This window comes from Hippoglossus stenolepis, chromosome 6 (genome assembly GCF_022539355.2).
Source record: "Hippoglossus stenolepis isolate QCI-W04-F060 chromosome 6, HSTE1.2, whole genome shotgun sequence".
Lineage (NCBI taxonomy): Eukaryota > Metazoa > Chordata > Actinopteri > Pleuronectiformes > Pleuronectidae > Hippoglossus > Hippoglossus stenolepis.
In genome coordinates this window covers 14,841,139-14,863,681 of record NC_061488.1, presented here as the reverse complement: position 1 = coordinate 14,863,681, position 22,543 = coordinate 14,841,139, and the positions used below count along the sequence as shown (strand labels likewise).

The 22,543-nt window shown below is 43.7% G+C and overlaps 1 protein-coding gene across 4 annotated transcripts in view; it reads right to left on the bottom strand.

Moving 5' to 3' along the window:
• Positions 1–22,543, bottom strand: part of samd11 (sterile alpha motif domain containing 11) — a 51,517-nt gene that overhangs the window by 24,866 nt on the left and 4,108 nt on the right. For all 4 annotated transcript variants that reach the window (XM_035159512.2, XM_035159511.2, XM_035159513.2 and 1 more), the window contains exons 3-4: positions 11,741–11,916; positions 2,530–2,639 (exon numbers count right to left, since the gene is read on the bottom strand). In XM_035159512.2, the coding sequence (XP_035015403.1) occupies positions 2,530–2,639; positions 11,741–11,916 (286 nt within the window). The remainder of the gene's footprint in view (positions 1–2,529; positions 2,640–11,740; positions 11,917–22,543) is intronic.

The window sequence follows — 22,543 nt, the reverse complement described above, 5'->3', positions numbered from 1 at the left end:
AGGAAGGGGACGGGCGGCGAGGAGAGGGGAAGGAGGGAGGCAGCCCTCCTGTCTATCCCTCAGATTTAATTAACGGCCCACTCCGGCACAGAGACGACCCGGCAAGCCTGCTTCCCTTTCCTCCTGACCCACACACACACACACACACACACACACACACACACACACACACACACACACACACACACACACACACACACACACACACACACACACACACACACACACACCACCGCCATAGCTGCTGTCTGCCCTCCCCTGATACCACCACCGCACTCATTCATCTCTCTTTCCTGTCTCTCTTTCCAAATGTTTCTTCCATCACTGCATCTCTCATCTCTCTCTCTCTGTTGCTGACTTTTTGTCTCGTTCCTTTCTCTGTTCTTTAATTTCCCTCCCGTCTCAATCTCCGTCTCTCAGATTCTCTCCCTCCGCTGGTGGATGTTAAACACTTTTGGAGGAGACGTCGAACAGGAGTGCTGAGTGGCAGAGCAGAGTAAACACAGTGTCATAGACGGCGGGCCGTGTTTACATCTCATCCATCTCCAAGTCAAATAATCCACTGCTCTAAAACTTCATAGACGTTACACCCACCCATGTGTTTGGGCACAAATTTGAACCTGTGTTGATTTTGCGTGGGCACGCATCTGCATAACTATGTGCTATTTGGTGTGTAATAGTGTGTTTGTGAATGTGTGTGCGTCTCATTTCACTGGCAGACAGAATTAGAGCCAGTGGCTGATCGGATTGGACTTGTTTACAGACACGGAGCGAGCTGCTTAGGCAGTCTGTTAAATCTCCCTGTAATGCTCAAACGGACAGATTTTGGGGTCCTGGACCCCCTCTGGTGCGGACCCCACTGCGCTCACCCCCTCTTCTGTCACCACCCCACCACCCACCTCTTGTCTCTCTCCATTAAGACAACTACTTAGGGCTTCGATTTCTCCATTAAATTCTGCGGCTGATTAGACCCGTATTTGGGTGAAAATCCATCCCAAACCAGGACTAAGACCCTGGCTGGGGCGGCTGTTGAGCAGTCTAATACCCTGCACCTTCCACCCACCCTGCCTGATATCACAGGCACCGTATGGACAATTAATCTGGCAGACAGAGGCGATGAACACACACAGAGAGAGGGTTTGGAGGTGTTGGGTCTTGGCTGATTATGCCTCTTGCTGTGCCTCTGGCTAATGGGATAAGGGACAGGGTCATACCCCGGCCAGTAGTGGAGCAAAGGTGTGAGCTTCACTGATAGAAAAGGAACTAATTGATTAATTAGGAGTAAATGTATTTGTTGAGAAGTGTGGTTGATGGTGAATGTTTTCAAACTACAGCTGATTTTATTTAAGATATACATTTTTCCTGTAGGAAAAAGTCAGCAAATCCATCCCGTCGATTATCTATACTGCATATCCCTGGTGGGCCACATGGGGAGCTGGAGCCAATCCCAGCTGATATTTGGCGAGAGGCGGGGGACGTCCTGGACAGGTCGCCAGCGTATCGCAGGGCCAACATACAGAGACAGACCACATTTCACACACACATCTACAGTCAAATTAGAGTCACCAATTAACCCAATCTATGTCTTTGGACTGTAGGAGGAAGCAAGAGTACGCGGACAAAACTCACACAAACACTAGGACAACATGCAAACTCCACACAGAAATACCCCGGCCAAATTGTGATTTGAATCTAGAACCTTCTTGCTGTGAGGCGGTGCTAACCACTGCCCCACCGTGCCGCAAAGTCAGCACAGCAATGAAAAGACAACAGAAGAACTAATAACAATCATTTCAGTCATCAAATTCATTTTTGATGCACAACTGTGAAAGGTTTGTTTGGTTTGCATGTTGCCATATAACACTGCTGCCATCAGTCATACCTTGTTAGGGTGCAGTAAACCACACAAACATACATTATGTGATGAGATAAATAGGTAAAACTAACATTCTGTGGCAGAAACATCCAGTACAGTCGGTTGATCGCTGAATATTGATATCCACAGACACCGTTTTACAAGCATATGTCTTCAGCGGCTGCACAACTTCCTCACACAAGCTACTTGACAAATAGCTGTGATTAAATGCTGTCTATGCTCTGTCTGTAAGCTGCGAGAAAAGCTCTTAGCTTAGCATACACTCACCATGGTTCCTCTGCTCACATGAAAATGGATTAATGGCAAACAAAGCTATTTATTCAGAGGTAATTTAAAACAGGGGGTTTAACAAAAATCCTGGAGTGCAGCAGAGAATGTGGGAAGAACATTAAGTAATCAACTTGAGAGCGACCTTCAGGAATGAGTAATAAGCTTATGTTAAATTCCTCCAATCACACAAATTAAAGTAAATTAAATGGGGGAAATGGAGCGTTTACATGTATTACAGGGAGATGAGAAGGCAGATGCATCATCAGCCTTGATGCAAAGGAAGATAGAGAGAATGGAAGAGGGGAGGGGAAGGAAAGACGACATCTGACACTTAGCTTGTGTTATACACACATGCACACTGACGGTATCACCGGGGGTCCTACCTGTGTTTCCAGGACTGGTGTTGTGGTCAGAGGCTGACTGGTCCTCGGGCATGCCGTGCTGTCTGGTGTGGTGTAGGTTGGAAATGATTGTAGAGAGGTCACTGTCACGACTGTAACGCACGCACACGCACACACACACACACACACACACACACACACACACACACACACACACACACACAGAAAAGAGAGGGGGAAGAGAGGATAAACACATTTAAAAGCGTCCCCAAACAAACTTAATTCCACGACGCAATCTAAAGCAGCAGAGCGTAAACTCATACAATTTCACACACTACTTACTGCAGAAATCCTTCATCCAGACAGACCTGTCCTCTCTGAAACACATGCCTCAACACACTCTCTGCAGCTACAAGTGGCCGTCCTGTAAACCGGCTCTCAGCTCTGAGGTGTGTAATACACACTGACAGAGTACTGCATCCAGCACTTTTGGGTCTCATCCCTACTCATCTTCTACACTAAGATGTATTAACGAACATATTCACAACTCATAAGTAGTTTAGCAGCTTAAAACATGATTATGGCTCTTTTTAAAACTGCGGCCGCCAAATGCTGTTTCACAGAAATAAGGAGAATGGATCATTTGAAAAGAAAAATGAATCAATATTTAAGATTTAAAAATATCAGTCAAGCCTTGAGCAAGTTTTCATTATAGGGAATATTATAAAACAACATAATGATTCTATGTTATATGACACTGTTGATAAAAAAATATGATTTTACTGTATATTATATTCTTCTAAACTTAAACACAAGGTCCTTCACAATAAAATGGTTCACCGCTCTCATGCACCCTCTCCTGCCCTTCAGCACCCAGAGGAGGAGCAGGAGGAGGGTTTAGAGATTATATGTCCAGATCTGATTGGAGCCACTCTGCCCTTCCAAATGCTCCCCAGCCCGCCTCTCCAACCCCCCCACACCGGTGGACCCACGCAACTGTGTCATGGAGGCATTTCATTTTCAATCTGATTACCATCCTGATCGCATTAAATAGCATAATGATGGGAAATAGGCGCTTAGCATTTGAGGGGAGTGTAGCAGCCGCACAGTGCAAGTGTAGTCACGGTGTAATGGCAAACAGCTTGTGTGGCAGGAGAGGTACAGGGTTGAATATTTCTTAGCTGACAGTTTGCATTTCATTTACTGTTCTTGGAATCCGTCACAACCCTAAAAATATGCAGCGTTTCGACACATTATTTGGATGGTATCAGACTCCCAGAGTGTCAGCAGAAATCTCCTTTACAGGCCTAAAGCGGCAAGTTTATTGAAAGCAGAAATCATCCACGAAGGGGGTCTGGTATGACATGGCAAAGCTCAGTTTATGGGACAAAAGCGGTGAAAGGTTCTTAGCTGCCACCACTATGACGAGGCCACACTGTTTGCGGCCGCTGGATTTGGGTTTTTACAGTCCCATGATTACAGGCTCCCGCTGTAATGTCAGGCTGCCGGTCGCCAAGCTGTTTTCCACATGCTAACAGGAAAGATGAAGGGGAGCGTGTAGAGGACCTAATGCTGGCCGTGCTGGCTTCACCAGTTACCTTTCAGTCACGGCGAACCAATGTCTCAGAAAACTGTCTCAGACCAAACACTCCCCGCTAGTTGCTACGCACGGAGATGCTTGATTGGACTGTGACTGCAAACTCTTAAGACTAATGATAGACTTCTTTTTTAGAGTGTAAATTGCTAAAATTAGTAGCTATCCGTTACTGAGCCCAATGGTTTTCTTCAAAAGAGAAAATGAGATGCAGGGAAGGTTGTTTTTTTTATTGTGCTTCGAGTTGTATAATAATGTATCTGTGCAGATCTGCGTCACCCAGTGACTCCAAAAAGCAACACACATCGCACACACTGTAGTTATATGCTCCACTGTGGGAAACTGCAGCTAAATCCATCAATCAGCTGGCTGCGTTGTAACACTACCCTCTGTCCATCATTTAAAGTGATCGTGATAATGCAATCCTGAACTTCTCAGAGAGGTGATGGGGTTATTATCCCGTGGCAAAGTGGCCACTCTAAGCCATGAATGGCAAGGACATTGTTAGTGGGGTAATTAGCGCACTTCTCCTGAGCTGTCCCACCTCGGCCCAGGCTAATGAGGGCCTAGTCCTGTCCCCACCCACCTCTGCCCTCCCTCTATCCCCCCCCTCCCTCCCCTCCTCTTTCTATGGGTGGAGGCAAGGTCATACTCGAGCTCTGGAAGATGGAGAGGGGGGGTTGGGGATGGTGGTTAAAACCCAGTCACCTGAGTCAGCGCTCCCTAAGGAGCTCCTGAGGCCAGCCTTAGCAGGGGAGGACGGGCGCCTTAGAGAGTACGGCGGGGGGTTATATTGTCGCTGTTGGGCCTGATAGCTAAGAAGGACATGAGCTGCCTTCTTATCTCCCAGGTGCACGCCGGAGACAATCATCTCATCCTCAGCTGATCCCTAAACTGGTCAATACTGCCCCTTCATCCCCGACCACAGGACAGACGCACTGACCCAGACACTGGGACGACTAAGATGTGTTGCGGAAGAAAATTCTGTCATGGATTCTCCAACATTACTGAACTTGTATTTATATCTCTGTATAAGTAATTAGATTTCTACCGGAGCTGTCTATCATCTGATCCTTTTTTTAATTGGTGCCAAAACAATACCCGAGTTCCAGCACTGAAAGAGATTTTTTTATTTTCCAAAGCTCAATGCAACTATTGTAAACAAAGACGTTTGTGTAAATGAGGGTTGGCGAACCTCCGGCCTCCAGGACAGTGAGACAATTCATAAATACTAGAGCAACACATTTCCCAGATAAATGGACAAACAACAGACAAGGCCAGTGACACATCTCTTTACACCGGGTTACGTGCAGATAGAAAATAATGCTTGGATAAAGATAACGCTCTTTGGTGGAGCTTGGTGCCCAACAAGCAGATTTCATGAGACTACATTCTGACAGAGACAATGTTTTTGCTGGGAAGTTTTGTGTCGAGTGAGCTCATAGCTAACAGGCTGAGACATCGTTCAGAAGGAGAATCTGTGAAGGAGCCTTGTAGCCATTGCAAAGTTGCTTAAACCGGACAAAGTGAAAACGCTCCAAAGAGACAGAGTGGATTACTGATAAAAGTGACGGACGCCGCAAGAAAAGTCCAGTTTTCCAGCGAAAAGCAGCTGTGAGCATTGTCATCATGTATGTGTGTATTCAATACTTTAGTATGGCCCACGAAGGAGGTCATTAAAACTGAAATGGCCCTTACAGGAAAAAGGTTCCCCACCCTTGGCCTAAAGTGAATATATTGTGTAACATAAGTTAAAAGGTTTCCATGATTTAGGTTAGAAAATATCTGATCCAAGACAAAGAAAACGAGCCCAGGAATCCAACCAAGCATTCAACGCCAAGTTTTAAAACTTTTTAACACTTGATACTCACATTTCAGGAAACATCTGACCAAAATTTCTACTGCTGTTTTCTTTCAGTGCTTCCCCTCGACACATTTTAAAAATACTTGTCAAATTTCCCTCGACTCTATATTCATATTTGTATTGTGTTGTCAATGTTGAAAAATCACATATCAAAGAATAAGTAAAATCACCAGAAACATCACCAGTATCCCTGGAAAAAGCTAATCACATTAATATGCCAGATCATTCAAGTTTCTAGGCTCTTTAGTTTGTTAAGGAAAGGTTGTGCTCCCGTCTACCGCCGCAGTGCACACATGAAACGACTCCTCTCCTGGCACAGGGAGTCAACTCGGTACAAACGACCTGCAGTGGCCTGCTGTGGCATTGGCACGTGGAGCTGAGGTGGCGGGGCTGGAGGTCACAGTGTGAGCTGGCAGAAGCTGGCAGCCCAGGCGCCCTGACGCCATGTCTCACACCACCACTGGGAAAGTGCTGACAGACGCACAGCAGGGATGTGAAGGTGGAGGTGTGGAGGGTAGAAAGAGAGAAAGAGAGAGACAGAGATGGAGGAGAGGCTGCTGTGTAACATCTGGTGCTCGCAGGTTTAACATGTAGACTCCTCTGGTCTCAAGACTACAGCCCCGAACACAACCCGCTCCAACCTGCACATGTGACCCACAGCAACATTCAAATACTACCAGGCAATATGCAATATTTAAAAACCCACAGAATAAGAAGAAGAAGAATATATGGGCTTGGGCAAAGTGCTGAGTGAAAAAAGTAAAGTTTATATGATTCCTCACCTCAAAAATGAATAATGCCTTTTTATTTAGGTAATAAACATAACTTGAGGACCTCTGACGTTTAATGTAGGTATATAGATCTGTTCCTTATACATTTTATGTTTTGTCTATTTCCCGCAAGCAACGGAAATACAATTGCCATGCCGCTCACAGCTGGATCGAAAGGCAACCCGCAACTGGGAGCCCTGAGAGCAGAGGGGGTAATGAATAAATACAGAAATGGATACATAAATAAGTAAGAGTAGCCCAGCTTCACTTCTGCGCTGGTCCTCAGTTGTAGAGATTGACATGAGGTCGATAAGGCAGCCAAGGAGGGAGAGAAGAGTATAACGGAGATAGAATGTACTGTAAATCGGCCATGTTGAATTTTGTTTCTTTCCTGTGCTAAGCCTGTTCATTTGTCCACTGGTTCACGCTTAACGAGATCTTATCTTTGTCATTTGGGACATTTGGATTAAAAAAATAAATAATCAGTTATGTGGTGTGATCCATTTGTGCTTTCAAAGAGCAAACTCTTATTATCTTTAGCAGATTTCAGTATATCGTATGAGAGGTGCCGATGAACGGTAAACATTGTGTCCTTCACATGTGGCACTGCATGAGGAACCTTCAAGCAGACGCCAAAACTGGGACTAAGCTGCTGCAGACCATCTTTTTTGTTAATCCTGTGTTTTGACAGGAAGTTAATAGACAAACACTGCTCTATGTGGGAAACAATGAACGCCCTGCTGCCGCAGCCAACGCCCAATCAACAACCAAATTGCTGTGACTCTTGTTGCCATGGTGAACGTGTGTAAACAAGGCCAAAAACTCTTGAAGCAGAAAGCTCCTCTAGAAAGCTATAAAACCTCAGAGCTCACTAATTAGTGCTTTAGGGGGAGAGCCATTTCCAGTAATTTCACACTGTCCGTGACCCTTTACTGGCATAAGGCAATGACACAGTGGTTCAATAAAGCCAGAGGACAAAATGTCAAATGCAATGGACATACAGAAGCCACGTCAGTGCCGGTGTCGTTCTCTCACTGTGGTTATTGCACAAGATTGAGTCCAGAATCCCCATCAACAAAAAAGCACCAGTGCTGCTACGTGAAGAAATAGTCCCTCTTTCACACAGAGGAAACACAGCGATAGTCACTAATCATTATAATTTATTAGTCTTCTGAGTGTTGATGAATGTGAGCATCTTCCATTCAAAGCTCAAAAGCTGCTTCAGTGTTTCAGTGAAGTTAAATAAAAACACAGAGTTAAGCTGACAAAAGTTAAAGACTATGATGAGGTCATAATTACACCCACAGTTACCTTAACTATGACCTCGTCGCTGAAGACAAATGTCTCAGGGCAGAACCATTAACATGTTATGTTAAATTCAATATGTTGCTTGTTTCAAAAAGCTTTTCCCCTTGAGCGGATGGACAAGATGGCCTTTATAAAGACACAGTGATTAGCCTCTGACAATTGAGCAGCTTGAAATGTTTTATGCTTTTGTCTATAGCCACTTTTCCACTGGTCAAAAAACCCACTAACATAGGGTAAACTCCTAAACTGGCAATGGAAAAGGAGTCAATTTGCCTATTTTTTGTGGATTTACCAGTGTAAACTTGCATATACCCACTAATTTTGGTGTAAAAAAGTAAATGGTAAAGGTCTGCAGACAGCCCCTCTCTTATACTTATTCTAATAACAATAATAATATTATAATAATTTCCCTATTTTGTAGATGGCGAAGATCTAGATAGATGTACATGTGAGTGATGAGTAACAAAAGCCTCATGCTTTTTTGGCGCAGGTTAATAATGGGTATGGTGGATTTTTTTTTTTCTCTACATGGTTGCTCAGGGCTGAAAGGCAGACGTCGGCGGGCGTAACCTATAAAATCCACAGTGGTTGTCGGGTAATTACCCAGACTCTCCGTCAGCACTTTTTGATCAAAGCCTTGTTATCTACGGCAAACTGAAACAAACACTAAGGTGGGCTTTGTTTTGCCCTTGAGTAAGACACTAAAATCCTGAGTTACCGAGATCAAATATTTAGTGCCCAAGATGAAATCCATACATCAGTGTTAATGAATCCAAGTCGCAAACATGAATCCAAGTCACGAAACATACTGATGTACTGGCACCGTGATAATAGAACTCCATTTTATTCCCACATTTCAGTTCCTGTGTGTTTCACGGGAGCCACACTAGACTTTGGTTTTGATACCTCAGGGAGGTATTGATACCTTGTTGTGATCATTATTACCGGGTCTGTGGCTCGGCTGCACTTCAGTCTTGAGTCCAGATGCTCTGTGCTTCTTTAGGACAAATGCAGCTTTATGGGTGGCTGCGGCTCAAGAGGTAGAGCGGGTTGTCCACTAACTGAGGTCAGTGGTTCAATCCCCAGCACCTCCAGTCTGCATTCCGAAGTGCAAGATACTGAGATCCAAACTGCCCTGACGGAATGAGTAAATGCAACTTAAACTGTAAAGCTCTTTGAGTGGTCGATCAGTCTGAAAAAGCGTTAAATAAATACTTTTCGTTTACCAACAGTGACATACACGTATATTCTCTATGCACTGAAGAACTGTAGCAGAGCAGAAACTACATCCGAAGTTAATCTGCTGCATGAGGCTTTATGTTAGGACAAAAAAATCTGGATAAATGATTGAAACGCGCTGCTTACATGAGCCCATACAGATTAAGGTGCAGTTAACAGTGGGCAGGTTGCAGCAACCAAGTGGGTGTGACGCGGTGCTGCCGCCAGCCCTGATGATGTGTGGATGAGGCAGCACAGACACTCACTCACACACACATGTATACAGAGGCCCTGTATTTTTCACATCCACTGGCCAAATCCAATTTGTTAAGACCCTTCTACGACTCACTTACGAAGCTGCGGTCAATGGAAATAAGATTTCCGTGATTGGACATCCCATTATCCCGCTCGTCCAGACCTGCACTAACGGATAAAACAAGGCTGAGACGGATGCCCGCGACAGACCGCAGCAGCGGCTCCAGCGAGTCGCCGCCTTTCAAAGGGTAAAAGCTTGACATATTAGTCATAAGTGTTCTTTAAATTCATTATCATCTTAACACGCCAGCGGCACAAGTGTCAGGGGGAGGGGAAGTCTTCTCAAATGATGTTAGTGGATCCATTTTAAGCTTCACAAGTTGCTGTGCTGTCCGCCGTGTCACACGCAAGTCTCAAGAGATGAAAAACATCCTCCTCTGTAATGAGGTTGCACAAGCTGCTTATACTGCAGCTGGGGAGATTCAGAGGTTAATCAATGAAGAACATCTGCATTATATCTCTTCATAGCTTGTCTGATTTCTGAATCATACAGATATGTTAACCTAAATGGCAGATCATCACAGATCCCCAGTTCCAAAAATTTCCTAAATTCTGTCTTTCCATTTGGTTTAAAGAGGGCAAATTTATATATTTCCTAAGATCCCGTTAACACTTAGTTCAAGTTCTTGATAAAGCAGAGTGTTTACAGTGAGAGGCAGAGCCCATTTGATTTATCTTAATGACGGTGCATGTATAATTATGAACAAGTTGATTCACTTGAATCCTCACAGGCTTTTTGCGCATGCAGTCCACATTTTCATTTCAAGCCCAAATAATTCCTCCGTCCATGAATTTTAATTCTGACAATTAGTTAAACAAACAATATGTAAATTATGGTCATGATGGGTTTTTAAATCAAAACAACAACAAAAGACTTAGTTTGATGATGTCATGAAGCAGTGTGGGATCATGGGAGTTGTTGTCTTCACCCAACTGCCAATTAAGATCTAATTGACACGACTCACGCGCAAATCATATTAATGGATGGGGCAACAAATAACAGTTTTATTCACGTTGTGCAGCAAACACCAATGAATAATCGAGAGTGACAACTACGAGGAAGGAAAAGACAGTCCACTAACTGTCTAGCAGTGTGGTTTTCATTTGTCATACGTTGACAAAGCCGCGGGTAAAGCTGATATGACGCAATTAAGAGGCGACTAAAATTATACGTCCTGTTTTCTCGAATAAAATTGTTGTTATAGACATTTCAATGAAGTGTTATTATATCGTTATAGCAGCCAATTAATAATTTGCACAAAAATTTAGATTTTTTTATTTTAAGAAAATAAATAATCAAGAGTGTTGACTGTTGAAATGGTTTTGAGGAGAATTTGCGACTTCTTATCATTAATTTAAGTCTGTGGCTCTCAGTCTGTTTGTGTTTTTCACTTCCTTTGCACCCTCAGCTCTAATATCTTCTTTAATTGTTAATCGAGCAGCTAGAACAGATGCACATCAATATGGACATAGATTCTAAGGCAATAACAGCTTATATGTTATTTTCATACTAAAGTCTCTTGATCAAACAGCGCTCAGAAAGCTCAGGACGAAGCAGACACTTGTGACTCAGGTGACTTGTCTTTCAAAAAATCATGTCGAGACACATAGACTGAGACTTGGCAGCGGCAACAAAACGCAGACCAACAAACCAATTAACACTTTGAAAGCTCAGCACACATCCTTCCATCAGATATCCCAAAGCAAAAGCCCTAAGTTTATTTTTGAAACACGGTTCTTTGTGTGCTCATCTCAAAATGAGCCTTTAACACCTCAAATTATCCTAAAATCACAGTTAATGAAAATACCACACACTCGCCTAAGGTGCCATTAAAAAAATGAGCGTGTATCCGTCTGCTTTTAGACAGGAACTGAAGAGAAGTAAACAAAATAGTGGACTTGTGACTGTTAATTATTTTTAACAGAAGCAACAGCTCAGAGGCTACAGCAGGAGATGTTCCTCTTGTGGAGATTTTCACTACACAATGTAAGAATCTTCACATTAAAAGCCCTTGTAATTATGACAATAATCATAATGCATCAACGTTAACTTAACACAATAAAAAGGGAAGGAAACATAAGAAGTAAACAAAAAGTCTGGGATACTAACGGCTGTCTGGTATAAGAATGATTTGGGATCCAGTGCAAACCACGGCCACAGAAGTCATAGAGCAGGAGCCTCACCTCTTTCTCATAATACTGTAATGCAACTCGTCCTCTTGCTTGATGTGGGCATGATCCCCGCTGGCCCGCTCGCTGCCTTCACTGTCGTCACTGCTGAAGATGGAGGCCAGCTCCTTCTTGGGCACCCGGTTGGGGGGAAGGGGGATGGTACGTTTCTCAGCCAAGCGCCCACGGTTCTGCACAACGTGGCACAAAGGAAAGAAAAAGATGTCTTAGCAACAAGATTCATTATTCCTGGACCTTAAAGTACAAAAAAATAAACATAACAGTAGTGTCTCCAGACACCTCGGGTTGTTTTGTGCGTGTCTTTTTTAAGTTGTGTCTTGAGTTGACTCAAGACTTCAACACAAAGGTATCTTAGTTTTATTGAGCTGTATTGATTGACTATTTTTGTGTTGCTTTTTAAAGGCCTCCTAAAAGAACAAACGGAATCAATATTTCCAAATCAGGAGTACTCACACCTTGGGAGATACTCCTGCAGTTAGCAGGGGGCATGTTGAAAGATGGCAATGTAACTCAATTACTTTTAAAGGATAGAAATTTTAATTTTTATCAAAATAAATATTTCAACACACTGAGCGAGCAAGCAGAGACGTCTAACAACTTAGCTTAAGGTAACAGATAAATTATTGAAATAAGGTAAAAAGAAATAGAAATAGAAACCCGATTTTAAACTGAATTATAGATATTTATAACATAACAGGTAGAGATGATCTGATACAAGCATTGGAAATGTCACTGATTCTGCAGAAAATGCGAAACGCGAGTACTCAAATCTATGTACTGATCTGATACCACATTTGTAAAGTATATTAGTTTCCTCCAGATAAAACAGCAAGTTTCTTTTCCTGGAGATCACTTGTTCTTCGCTGCTCCAAAACAGCAGTTTTGCTGAACTGCCACAGAGCTAGCTGAAATGTCAGCAATTTGGCAAATATTTTAATAAGTCCAGCAGGGTTTAATCTGAGCCAGATCATACAACAATAGGAAACATCACTTCCATTCAGGGTTAGTAGCATACAGCTGTTAAAATACATCATGTGAGGTGGTGTTTTTTTAAATGCCCTGTTATTGGATCTGTACTCTGTACTGGCCAATACATGTTGTGCTTATTTGCTTAAAACGTGCTATAGAAATAGAATTATTAGTAAAGTCCAACTTGGAATGTGTATCAGGAAGGGAACATTCCTGTCACTGAAGAGGTACAGATCCTCAGACAAGACTGTGGAAGTACATCAGACACAGAAGGTTGGGAACCACTGCAGTCATTATCATTTAAGAAAATAAAATGTTTGAAAATATTCTCGTCAAAAGTAAGATTAAAAAAGGTTATGAGCCAGAATAATAACACGACTGTAGCTGTAACACTCATGAACCAAACTGAAGCAAAACAACATAATCTCTAAAACTTGTTACTGTGGAATGTCCTCACTTTATTCACTGAATAAATTACATAAAAAAATCCTCCAATACTTAAGTACTTCTGCAGTAATGAAGCAACTTCCCTCTCCACAAGCTGTTGTGAAAACATTCACACCAAACTTTTTAACCTAAAACCTAACTAAAAGGGCTAGAGGTTTTTTTTCTTTTTCCAAAGCTGACAGGAATGAGGAGTGAAAAGAGGGGATAAAGAGGAGAGTGTTGCCCCCGGGTCATTAGGAAGTGAAGCTGGGTGACCTTTAATGTGACCTGAAGAGGTCACTGCAGATTAACATGGACCTCTCACAGAGACGGGACAGGCACGGGAGAGAGGGAGGGCGAGTGGAGGCGAAGGGAATTATAGAAGAGCAAAGGAACGACAGGCAGAGGAGAAAAGTTAGCCGGGTGGATGTAAGGAGGGCAGATGTGGATTCATGCAGGAGAGAGAAGGTGAGAGAAAATACAGAAAAGAAAGAGGATGTGATGACTCAAAGTTCCACAGATGTAAGGTCTGTCCGGTGTGGAAGAGAGGACTTGGATTTGAAACAATATTCCCCCTCCTCTTCCTCTCTCTCGCTCTCCCTCTAGTCTGTGCCTACATCACTGCTCTTACTCCCGGACGCCTTCGAGCCCTCTAGCTATCCCTTCCACCACACGCAACCCTGCTCTCCACCACTCCTCCCCGCTCCCTCCTTCCCTCGCTCCTTCCATCCCAGGAGGTGCAGCAGCATGAGTGGCAGACGGGGGCAGGAGGAGGGATTTGGGGGCTCCTAGCCAAGAGGCAAACAGGTGCAGCCCCTCTGGAGTCTCTCAAATGGCAGACATTAAAAAGAGTTGGAGTTGGGGGTGGGGGGACAGAGAAAGATGAAAACATCCCCCAGGATGAGCAGGCCACATAGTTCTGCACATTTCTCCCCTTTTCTCTTTTTTTCTCCGAGCCGTGCCAGAAAAGAGGTTTTTCCCTCCTTTCTTCTTTCCTGTCAGAGGTTTCTACGAGCTCTGCTTGGCGTTTGAGGACAGTGGATCACTTACTGATACTCCTGCTACTTCCACACGAGGCCTCACCGTACAGGAAGGAAGTGCTCGAGCTCCAACAGGGTGTAACGGGGGAAACAACACTACAGAACAACAGAGCATCGCTCTCATACGGATGCAGCCACGGTTGCATCTGTCAGACACACATCTGTTAGATACAAATCCTCCGCCTCAAGTTTCTTTCGTGCTCTATCCGCGTTGTCAGGGAGAAACACACAAGCACACATGCGCTACGCCATCACACACATCGTATGCACACTCACTCACACACACACCTGTTCCTGTTCCTTAGAATTCCCCTCCAAAGCAGGGGATTTTACTTGGAGCATGCCAGCAATATAATGTATACAAGAATAGTTTGTCTAAGAGCAGTCGTGACTGTAGCTGTGTGTGTTTGTGTAGCTGTGTGTGTGTGTGTGTGTGTGTAGCTGTGTGTGTGTGTGTGTGCAGCTGTGTGTTTGTGTGTGAGCGTGTAGACAACCACCCACATGGCCGTGACATACCCAGGCTGACAGCCCCCCTCCCCTCCCTCCCCCCGTCCTCCCGGAAAGCCCCGATCCTTTCTTTAGTGGCACTGACGCAGAACTGGGGGTGAGCTCCCACTGCTTCCGGCAACACTTCCGCAGCACGGGGGAGGGCTCTCTGAAACAAAACACGAAGCAAAACACACCCCTGGCGGCCCACGTAGGGGCGCTGAAAGGAAGGGCGCCGGAACGCTCAAGCTCGTATGTGCACGCACAAACACACACACGCCTCTGCGCAGAGCTGAGGCAACCTTACTGTGTGTGGTCAACCTCCTTTCAGCCATGGAAAAAAGTCTCTCATAAAAGTCCCACTAAAAGCACCTCTATGAATATTGCCTCCCACGTTTTCTGTCTGACAGTCAGGCGGCCAAGAAATATATCTGGGCTTCACATTTACAAACACACACACAAGTAAAAAAAGACACATGCGCACATGCCTGGGGACACACTGACCAACTTATTACCCAATCTAGACACACAATTATAGTCTTATCAGTACATGACAAACACATACAGAAGACACTCAAATACTTTCTTCACCCACATTCATGTAATACATGAAGTCTCCAATAGATACAACATGAGATCAACTCTAATTTAATTTGAAAATGCTGAAAGATTGATACTCCAAGTTTGACACTAACAGTCAGTGGTTTCTATAGTTACATAGCATAATATAGGTCAAACAGAATGAGATGTCCATATTCAAATCATACACGTGTGTCTTAAACTAGTTTATACTGTGTTGTTATAGAGCAGGGGAATATGGCCACAATTTTATCGAAATAAAACATTTCATGTGTCAGCGGATATCGATAATTATCACAAAAACTGTCACATAATTATTCTCTTACATTTAAAGACTGACTTCTGCTCCCGAGTTAAGGTTTTGGTTAAAAACTATTTTTTACGAGCACAGAATGACACACACTGGATAAACAGCAAAACATTTTACTAATCACTTATGTGTTATACCTCCTCACTGTGTTTGCACAATGCATAAGCAATATTTTTATAAATGTTAAGCGTTTCATATATTGCTATTGATGAAAAATATATTGCCAAGCCCTATAGTTAATCTGTACCTCACTTTACACCATTCACCTCCACGCATGCTAAAAGCTCTAATTGTCAGTGAGCTTTATGAAAGATACACTATTATATAGTATCTCTATTTCACTAAACATGCAGTAGTTATCTACAAAACATATTTTAGAATATAGGACAAGATGGTGACTATCTCTTGTACGTTTGAAGGTCTTCTGAACAATTTTAGTTACCAACTACCATTAGCAGGTGTTGGCGGCCACCAGCGGATGCTAGGGACATAACTTCAGTTGGGCACCTTAGCATCATCAAGTGTTTTGGCCTTGTAATAAACGATACAGGCCGAACTTGAGGGTACGCTAAGGCTAAAGGTAAATCTGACTGGCTACTGGCTTGTATGGCAGCACTATGAAAGCCATGTGGCCCACTCAGTAGATCAGACATGTTTGTATGATATTTAGCAGCATTAAACAAACACTACTGGGTGGATTGCCACAAGAGTTGGTGGAAGGATGTGGTATGGGTCAGGGAAGAACCCGTTACATTTTTGTGCTGATCTGGATCAGGGGGCGGATCCAGGTTTCCCCACACTTTCTTTAACAAAGCGAGACAGGGAGTTTTTCAACATTTTCACCGTTTTCATGGATCTTGATGAAAAAAATGTAGTTACATTTAAGGGACTGATATCAAAGTGTGTGCATTCAGATTGAATTGCTTGATTGAATTTAAGGGGACTGCTGGGCCTTGGCGGAGGTTTGTGCTTCACTGAGTGCCACTCTAGTTCAAATTCATTAAAAGCCAACCTAAAAACTACTACTGTTATCCCATTCCCTTACTTTTTCTCAAGCTGTAGCTGTTGGGGTGACCGTATATATATTTTGTTGTAATCAAGTATAATGACAATGATGTTGAAGTGAAGGAGATTTGACACAAATGTGCAACGTTTAGCTTTTGTGAATATCCACACAATTTTCTACCTAATGTCAAGTCTCCCTAAGACGTCAGTGAAATTCAGTGCAAGGGATTGACATTTACCAGAGTGCAGGATACAGAGTATTCTTATGGGCTCGCTAACTTTACAGAAAACAATCTTGAGAAATGGCAACAAGTCAAAAGCAAACTATTCCGGTCTATTCACGAGCCAAAATATACTCAGAATACATTCTCATTTAATAGGTAGATATGGGTAATAAAGCTTCGAAAAACTGCGAAAAAACATTAGCGATAACATATGGTAACTAACGCGCTTACATTTACAGCCACATACGTTCTTCTAACTCATTTGGGCGGTGTCCTGGCATCATAAATCCATAGCTGAGTGTTTGGTTTAAAAGCAACACAATGTTCTTGGTAGTGAAAAAACAATACAGGCCCACGTCACACAGTCACGTGGGCCTGTAGACGCAAGCAGAAATTAGAAGGGCAATCTAATGTTCTCTCTCTAAATTCATGTCAGACTTTTAAACCGGCTCTTGGTGGAGAGGAGCACTAATAAGTGTGTGTGTGTGTGTGTGTGTGTGTTTCTCCTTCTTCTTGCGTTATTTCCTGAAAGATGCAGTGCCCGGCCGCCGGCTCCAGCCAGCATTAGTGAGCACACACACGCACGCGCACAAACACACACACACACACACACACTCACACTCACACACACACACACACACAGCGGTAGCCGCCCGTGACATTCCTGCAGCTGCGGCGCTCTCTCTCCCTCGCACGCGCCCCCCCAGCGATCTCCCTGGGGGACGAATGCCTAATGAGTCACGCGCCTGTCTGCCGTTACCTCGCAGCGTGTGTGTGCTCATGTGTGTGTGTGTGTGTGTGTAGGCGGGATGGAGGGCCGAGTTGGCGCGAGCAGTAGGGGAAAGGGGGAGGGGGGATTGAGGAGATGACGGAGGGAGTGGGAGAGAGGAGGAAAAATAAGCGAGGGGAGGTAGGGAGGGAGGGAGGGAGGGGTGAGGCGGTCATTACCACGTTCACGTAAGCGCTCTGAAACAAGGCCAAAACAAACCATTGGTGTGTGTGTGTGTGTGTGTGTGAGAGAGAGAGAGAGCCTCAGATTCAGTTCATCACAAAGTAAAAATTGCAAATTCTTAACTTTGTTTAGTCTCACCCCCTTATCTCTTCACTCGCCCGCACAGCATGCTGGGACATTTCCACAGGTGCACCTCTGAAGGGCATTTTAGATTTTTCAAACTTTCGTAAAAAATTTAGATGGCTTAGTACGCAAACACGACGGGTATATCCCGATTACTGTAAATAATCAGATTAAAGTAATGCTTTGATTAAAGTGTGTGTGTGTGTGTGTGTGTGTGTGTGTGTGTGTGTGTCATGGTTTGCAGTAAGCAGATTTCCCCCAGTAACCCACTAATAAACTTGTTATATGATCTGGCTGAGAGTCCAGACACTGTTTGTGGGGATTTGTGGAAAAAGTCTCATTAGCACCACAAAGCAATAAGAAAATAAGAAAATAAGAAAATAAGTTGCTGTTTATCGTTTGTCCTTTGATGAATTCAACTTAATACAATCTCTATCACATCTAGCGTTAGTTGTGTCATGAGAGCTGTTTCGCTGTCGTCCTAAAATAAAGTCGCCGTTTCCTTTTTTCCCCACCCTGAGCCATGACACTGTTTGTGTGTGAAAAAACATCCATTTGCATCCAGTGCACTCCCTGACCTTTGTGGTGCATGTTCAGAATCCAAACACTTACAGAAATCAGACAAAGGCAGAGGAAAGGAGAAACATCTAAGAAAGGATTCATATTTTCCTAATCTGGTTATAATCAAATTATTAGTGTGTGCGTAAACACACTTAATGCAATATCTGGAACAACAGCAAAGATCAAGACCGGCTGTGAATAAACAGATACGTAATTAAAAACATGCTGAACTCGTCTGGCATAAGATAATATAATGCTCCTATAGACACTTTCATTCACAGAGATAGAGGAATAAACACGTTCCTCCACCACTCACAAACACACACTAACTAAAGGCATGCAATAAAGTGGTATATATCATTGTGAAAAGGCAATCACTCTCTTGTAAAAAAATCTCATCCCTATCAGTGATAAAGGGTAAGTTGCTGCTTGTTACTGCCATTGTAATCAACATGTTTTATAGGTGTATAAATGACATTTGCAGCAGAAATATCATCAACCCAGCAAAAAACATGAGCATGTTATTTTTTTATACTGAAGGGATGAAATCAGACAGGAAACAATCAAGAACACGACAAATGTGATTCTTCATTTCTCAAAAGATGTGTGTGTGTGTGTGTGTGTGTGTGTGTGTGTGTGTGTGTGTGTGTGTGTGTGTGTGTGTGTGTGTGTGTGTGTGTGTGTGTGTGTGTGTGGAGAACATCTCCAACCATGAGATCAGACGCCTTGTCAAGGAAACGTACTTAGCAAAATAATGTGCGTGCATGTGCGTGTGTGTTTTATATAGTCTTTAAGCAACACTTGGTTGTTCAAGGCCGTGTGAGAGAAAGAGAAAAAAAGTGAGAAAGCACTGTAGGGCGGACAGGCATGCGACCAAGTCCCCTCCTCCCCCCCTCCTCCCCACACACACACACACACACACATTTGCACGGATGCACACACACACACAGACACACGCTCTCCTGCCGTTGCAGCCCAGTGAAGCGGCACAGGGCAAGGAGGGAGGGAGGGATGGGGGGCGTTAGGAAGGGGAGGGGTGAGGTGCACAGAGGGCGAGAGATGGTGATGTGGAGGGAAGGGGTGGGGGTGCTGTTGGGCGGCGCTGGGAGGTCAGTGGCAGTGCAGTCAAGCATGCATGTGCGCCTCTCGCTCTCCCCTTTCCCTCTTGTTCCCTTTCCTCCTCCCATATTCCCATATTCCCTCTCTGTCTCTCTCTCTCTCTCTTTCTCTGTGTTGGGCCGGCTGAAGTCACCACAGGAGAGCTTTACAGGTGATCACCAGGTCTCTATCTCTCCCCTGGCAAACGCAGGGGAAGTGGAGGCAAGCGCAAAGTTGAGGATGAAAAATTCAAGTCAGGTTTTCTGTTGTTTTTGTCCCAGCAGGAGTAAAATTTGAACCAGACCATCAATGGAATCTCATCTAAAGTTTGACATACTTGTAATAAAACACACAAGGGCAATTAAATACACTCCTTGATGAGATTTTGACAAATCACACACAAAACTACACATAATGGAGCAAAGGTAGCTAAAGGTTACATAAACTCAAAGACTCAATATACTGTAAACACAGTTTGGCATTTGTCCATCTTTATCATAATATATCAATTTATCACAATATTAACATTAAACAAAATGAGAGACAAAAACAAACTTATGTTAAGAATTGATTTCCAAATACATACCATTAATTATAATGATCTGCAAAATCATAACTGTCTTACAGCTAAATTACCACGTTAAAAAATAATCAAAAACTGTTCAAAAATGATGAACTTTACTTCCTAGTCTTGGTGGTCATATACACACTGTGTGTGAGCTTGTCAGTGCAACCGTAAGAGGAAATCACATGTTGACACACAAACACACACACACACACACACACACACACACACACACACACACACACACACACACACACACACACACACACACACACACACACACACACACACACACACACACTGATGTGATAAACCACATTCGGTTGAAGCTCAGCGCAGCACGTGCAGTACATACAAGCTAACGTATACATACATACACATTCAGCTGTCTATCAGTCTGGCTGACAGGGACACTAATGGCCAATTTCATAACAACAAAGTGCTATTTAGACAGTTTATTTTCACCGAATTATTAACTGGAAAACAACAAGAGCAATGATCGTGTTTTCACGTGTATGTTCATGCGCAACGGTTACTGGGTTTCTACATGTGACTGAGCGGCAGGTTTGATCGTATTAAAAACTTGATTTAAATAAATGCCTCTATGCAATCTCATTTCTTGACGTCAACAAGTGTGATGCATTTTCCTTAGTCTCCTGCTGCATCAAAACAAACACTTCTACTTTCTGCCTCAGTGAATGACAACACAGCAGTAGACCACGTGATGCAGAGCAGCAGAAACCAGCGATTTCAACAGAAAACATAAAGAAAAAAACTTCAGCGTCAGATATAGCAAGCTGTTGCGTTTAAGCTAGAAACATGCGCGTTCACTTCATATTTTTCGTCGTTTCCTTCTGTATCAGGTAAAAGAGTGCGATAAACATTTATGTAGAAATCGTGATCTTAATTCTAAACAAGAAAATCATGATTCTAATTTATCTAGAATCGCGCTGTTCTAACGTCGGACTCACATTCCAGTTGATATTGATCTCTATCAGCGAGATTAAGACCCACGGTGAACAAACAGCTCATTAGGGGCTCACTTAATCTCTAATTTGTCCAATACACAGAGTGATGCATTCAAAAGTGCACAAATACACTTCACATGATCACAGCTCTGCACACTTCTGGGCCACTGACCGATTCCGGCGTTACCATAGCAACGTAACCAGAGCAACACACATGCACGCAAACACAAAACGTATACAGCGGAAGCAACAGCGTACAGTAGGAAGCCAAAGTCTATTTGTATGCTAAAGAGTGTATGTGTGTATGTTTGTGTGTTTGTGTGTGTGTGCGCCTGAGTGTGTGCGTGTGTTTGATTCCACTTTGCAAGAGGAGCCCTTGATTGGAGGAGGTCTTTAAGAGCCGGAGGAGGGGAGTGTAATTTCCTCCCGGCCTCCGCCAGTTCCGCTGAAAAAACAGAGCAGAGGAAGCCCAGCTCTCCCTGGAGGAGACACACACGTACATACATGCACAGTCACACACACACACGCAAGCACACACAGTAAACGGGCAAGTCCGCCTGCCATCACAATGACAAATAATCCCAGACATGCACACAGAAAACACACACACAAACTAACATGTACTTAAGTACAAGAAAGAAAACACACACACACACATACAGAGCCAAGAATAATAGTTCAACAGGCATAAATAACGCTCAGTATTATAGTCCCAGACAAAGAATAAACAGGGTCGAGCAACTTCAAGGGACAACTTTGTCAATGTTTACAGCTACCGACAGAGACAGAAATCATTTAAGCGCCTGATTATCACATAATAACGGGCTTAACAGAAAAATAACACACCTTGACAGCTCGTCAGCAGCAGCGCATCAATCATAAAACTGATTTAATTCCATAGCGTGAAGGAACATTAATACGATCATATTCAAATTCCAAACTGTTGAGTGTAACAACAGTTCACTTTGTGCCGTGTCGTCGTAAACAGCTTGTGTCGGGGCCGACGCAGCAAATTAACTTCCACGAGTTCTGAGCAGGCAGGTGAAATGTCTTCCCGCCAGCTGCTGCACTTTTTTTTTATGATCGCTTGCCTCATGCCTATAGCGAAACAAGATCACTCAAAGTTCAGCCGTCAAACTTTCAAAATAAATGTCTGCATGAGGTAATTTGTGTCAGTGGGCAGGCATGTAGTGTGCGTGTGTGTGTGTGTGTGTGTGTGTGTGTGTGTGTGTGTGTGTGAGTGAGTGTGTGAGAGAGAGCTCATCAGTGAGGGAGTGCTGGCTGCCATGCCCTGAGGGAAGTCAGTGGGGAGAGAGGGAGACGCCAGTACAGGCCATACAAGTCCCGCTGCCCTCCCTCCTCCGCCCTAACCCTCACTGCTGCCTCGCACTGAACTGCCAACATACTTTGCTCGCGTGTGTGTGTGTGTGTGTGGATGTGTGTCACAGTGGTATTGGTTTGACTTCGAGCTTCACCAACAGACAAGTCGAG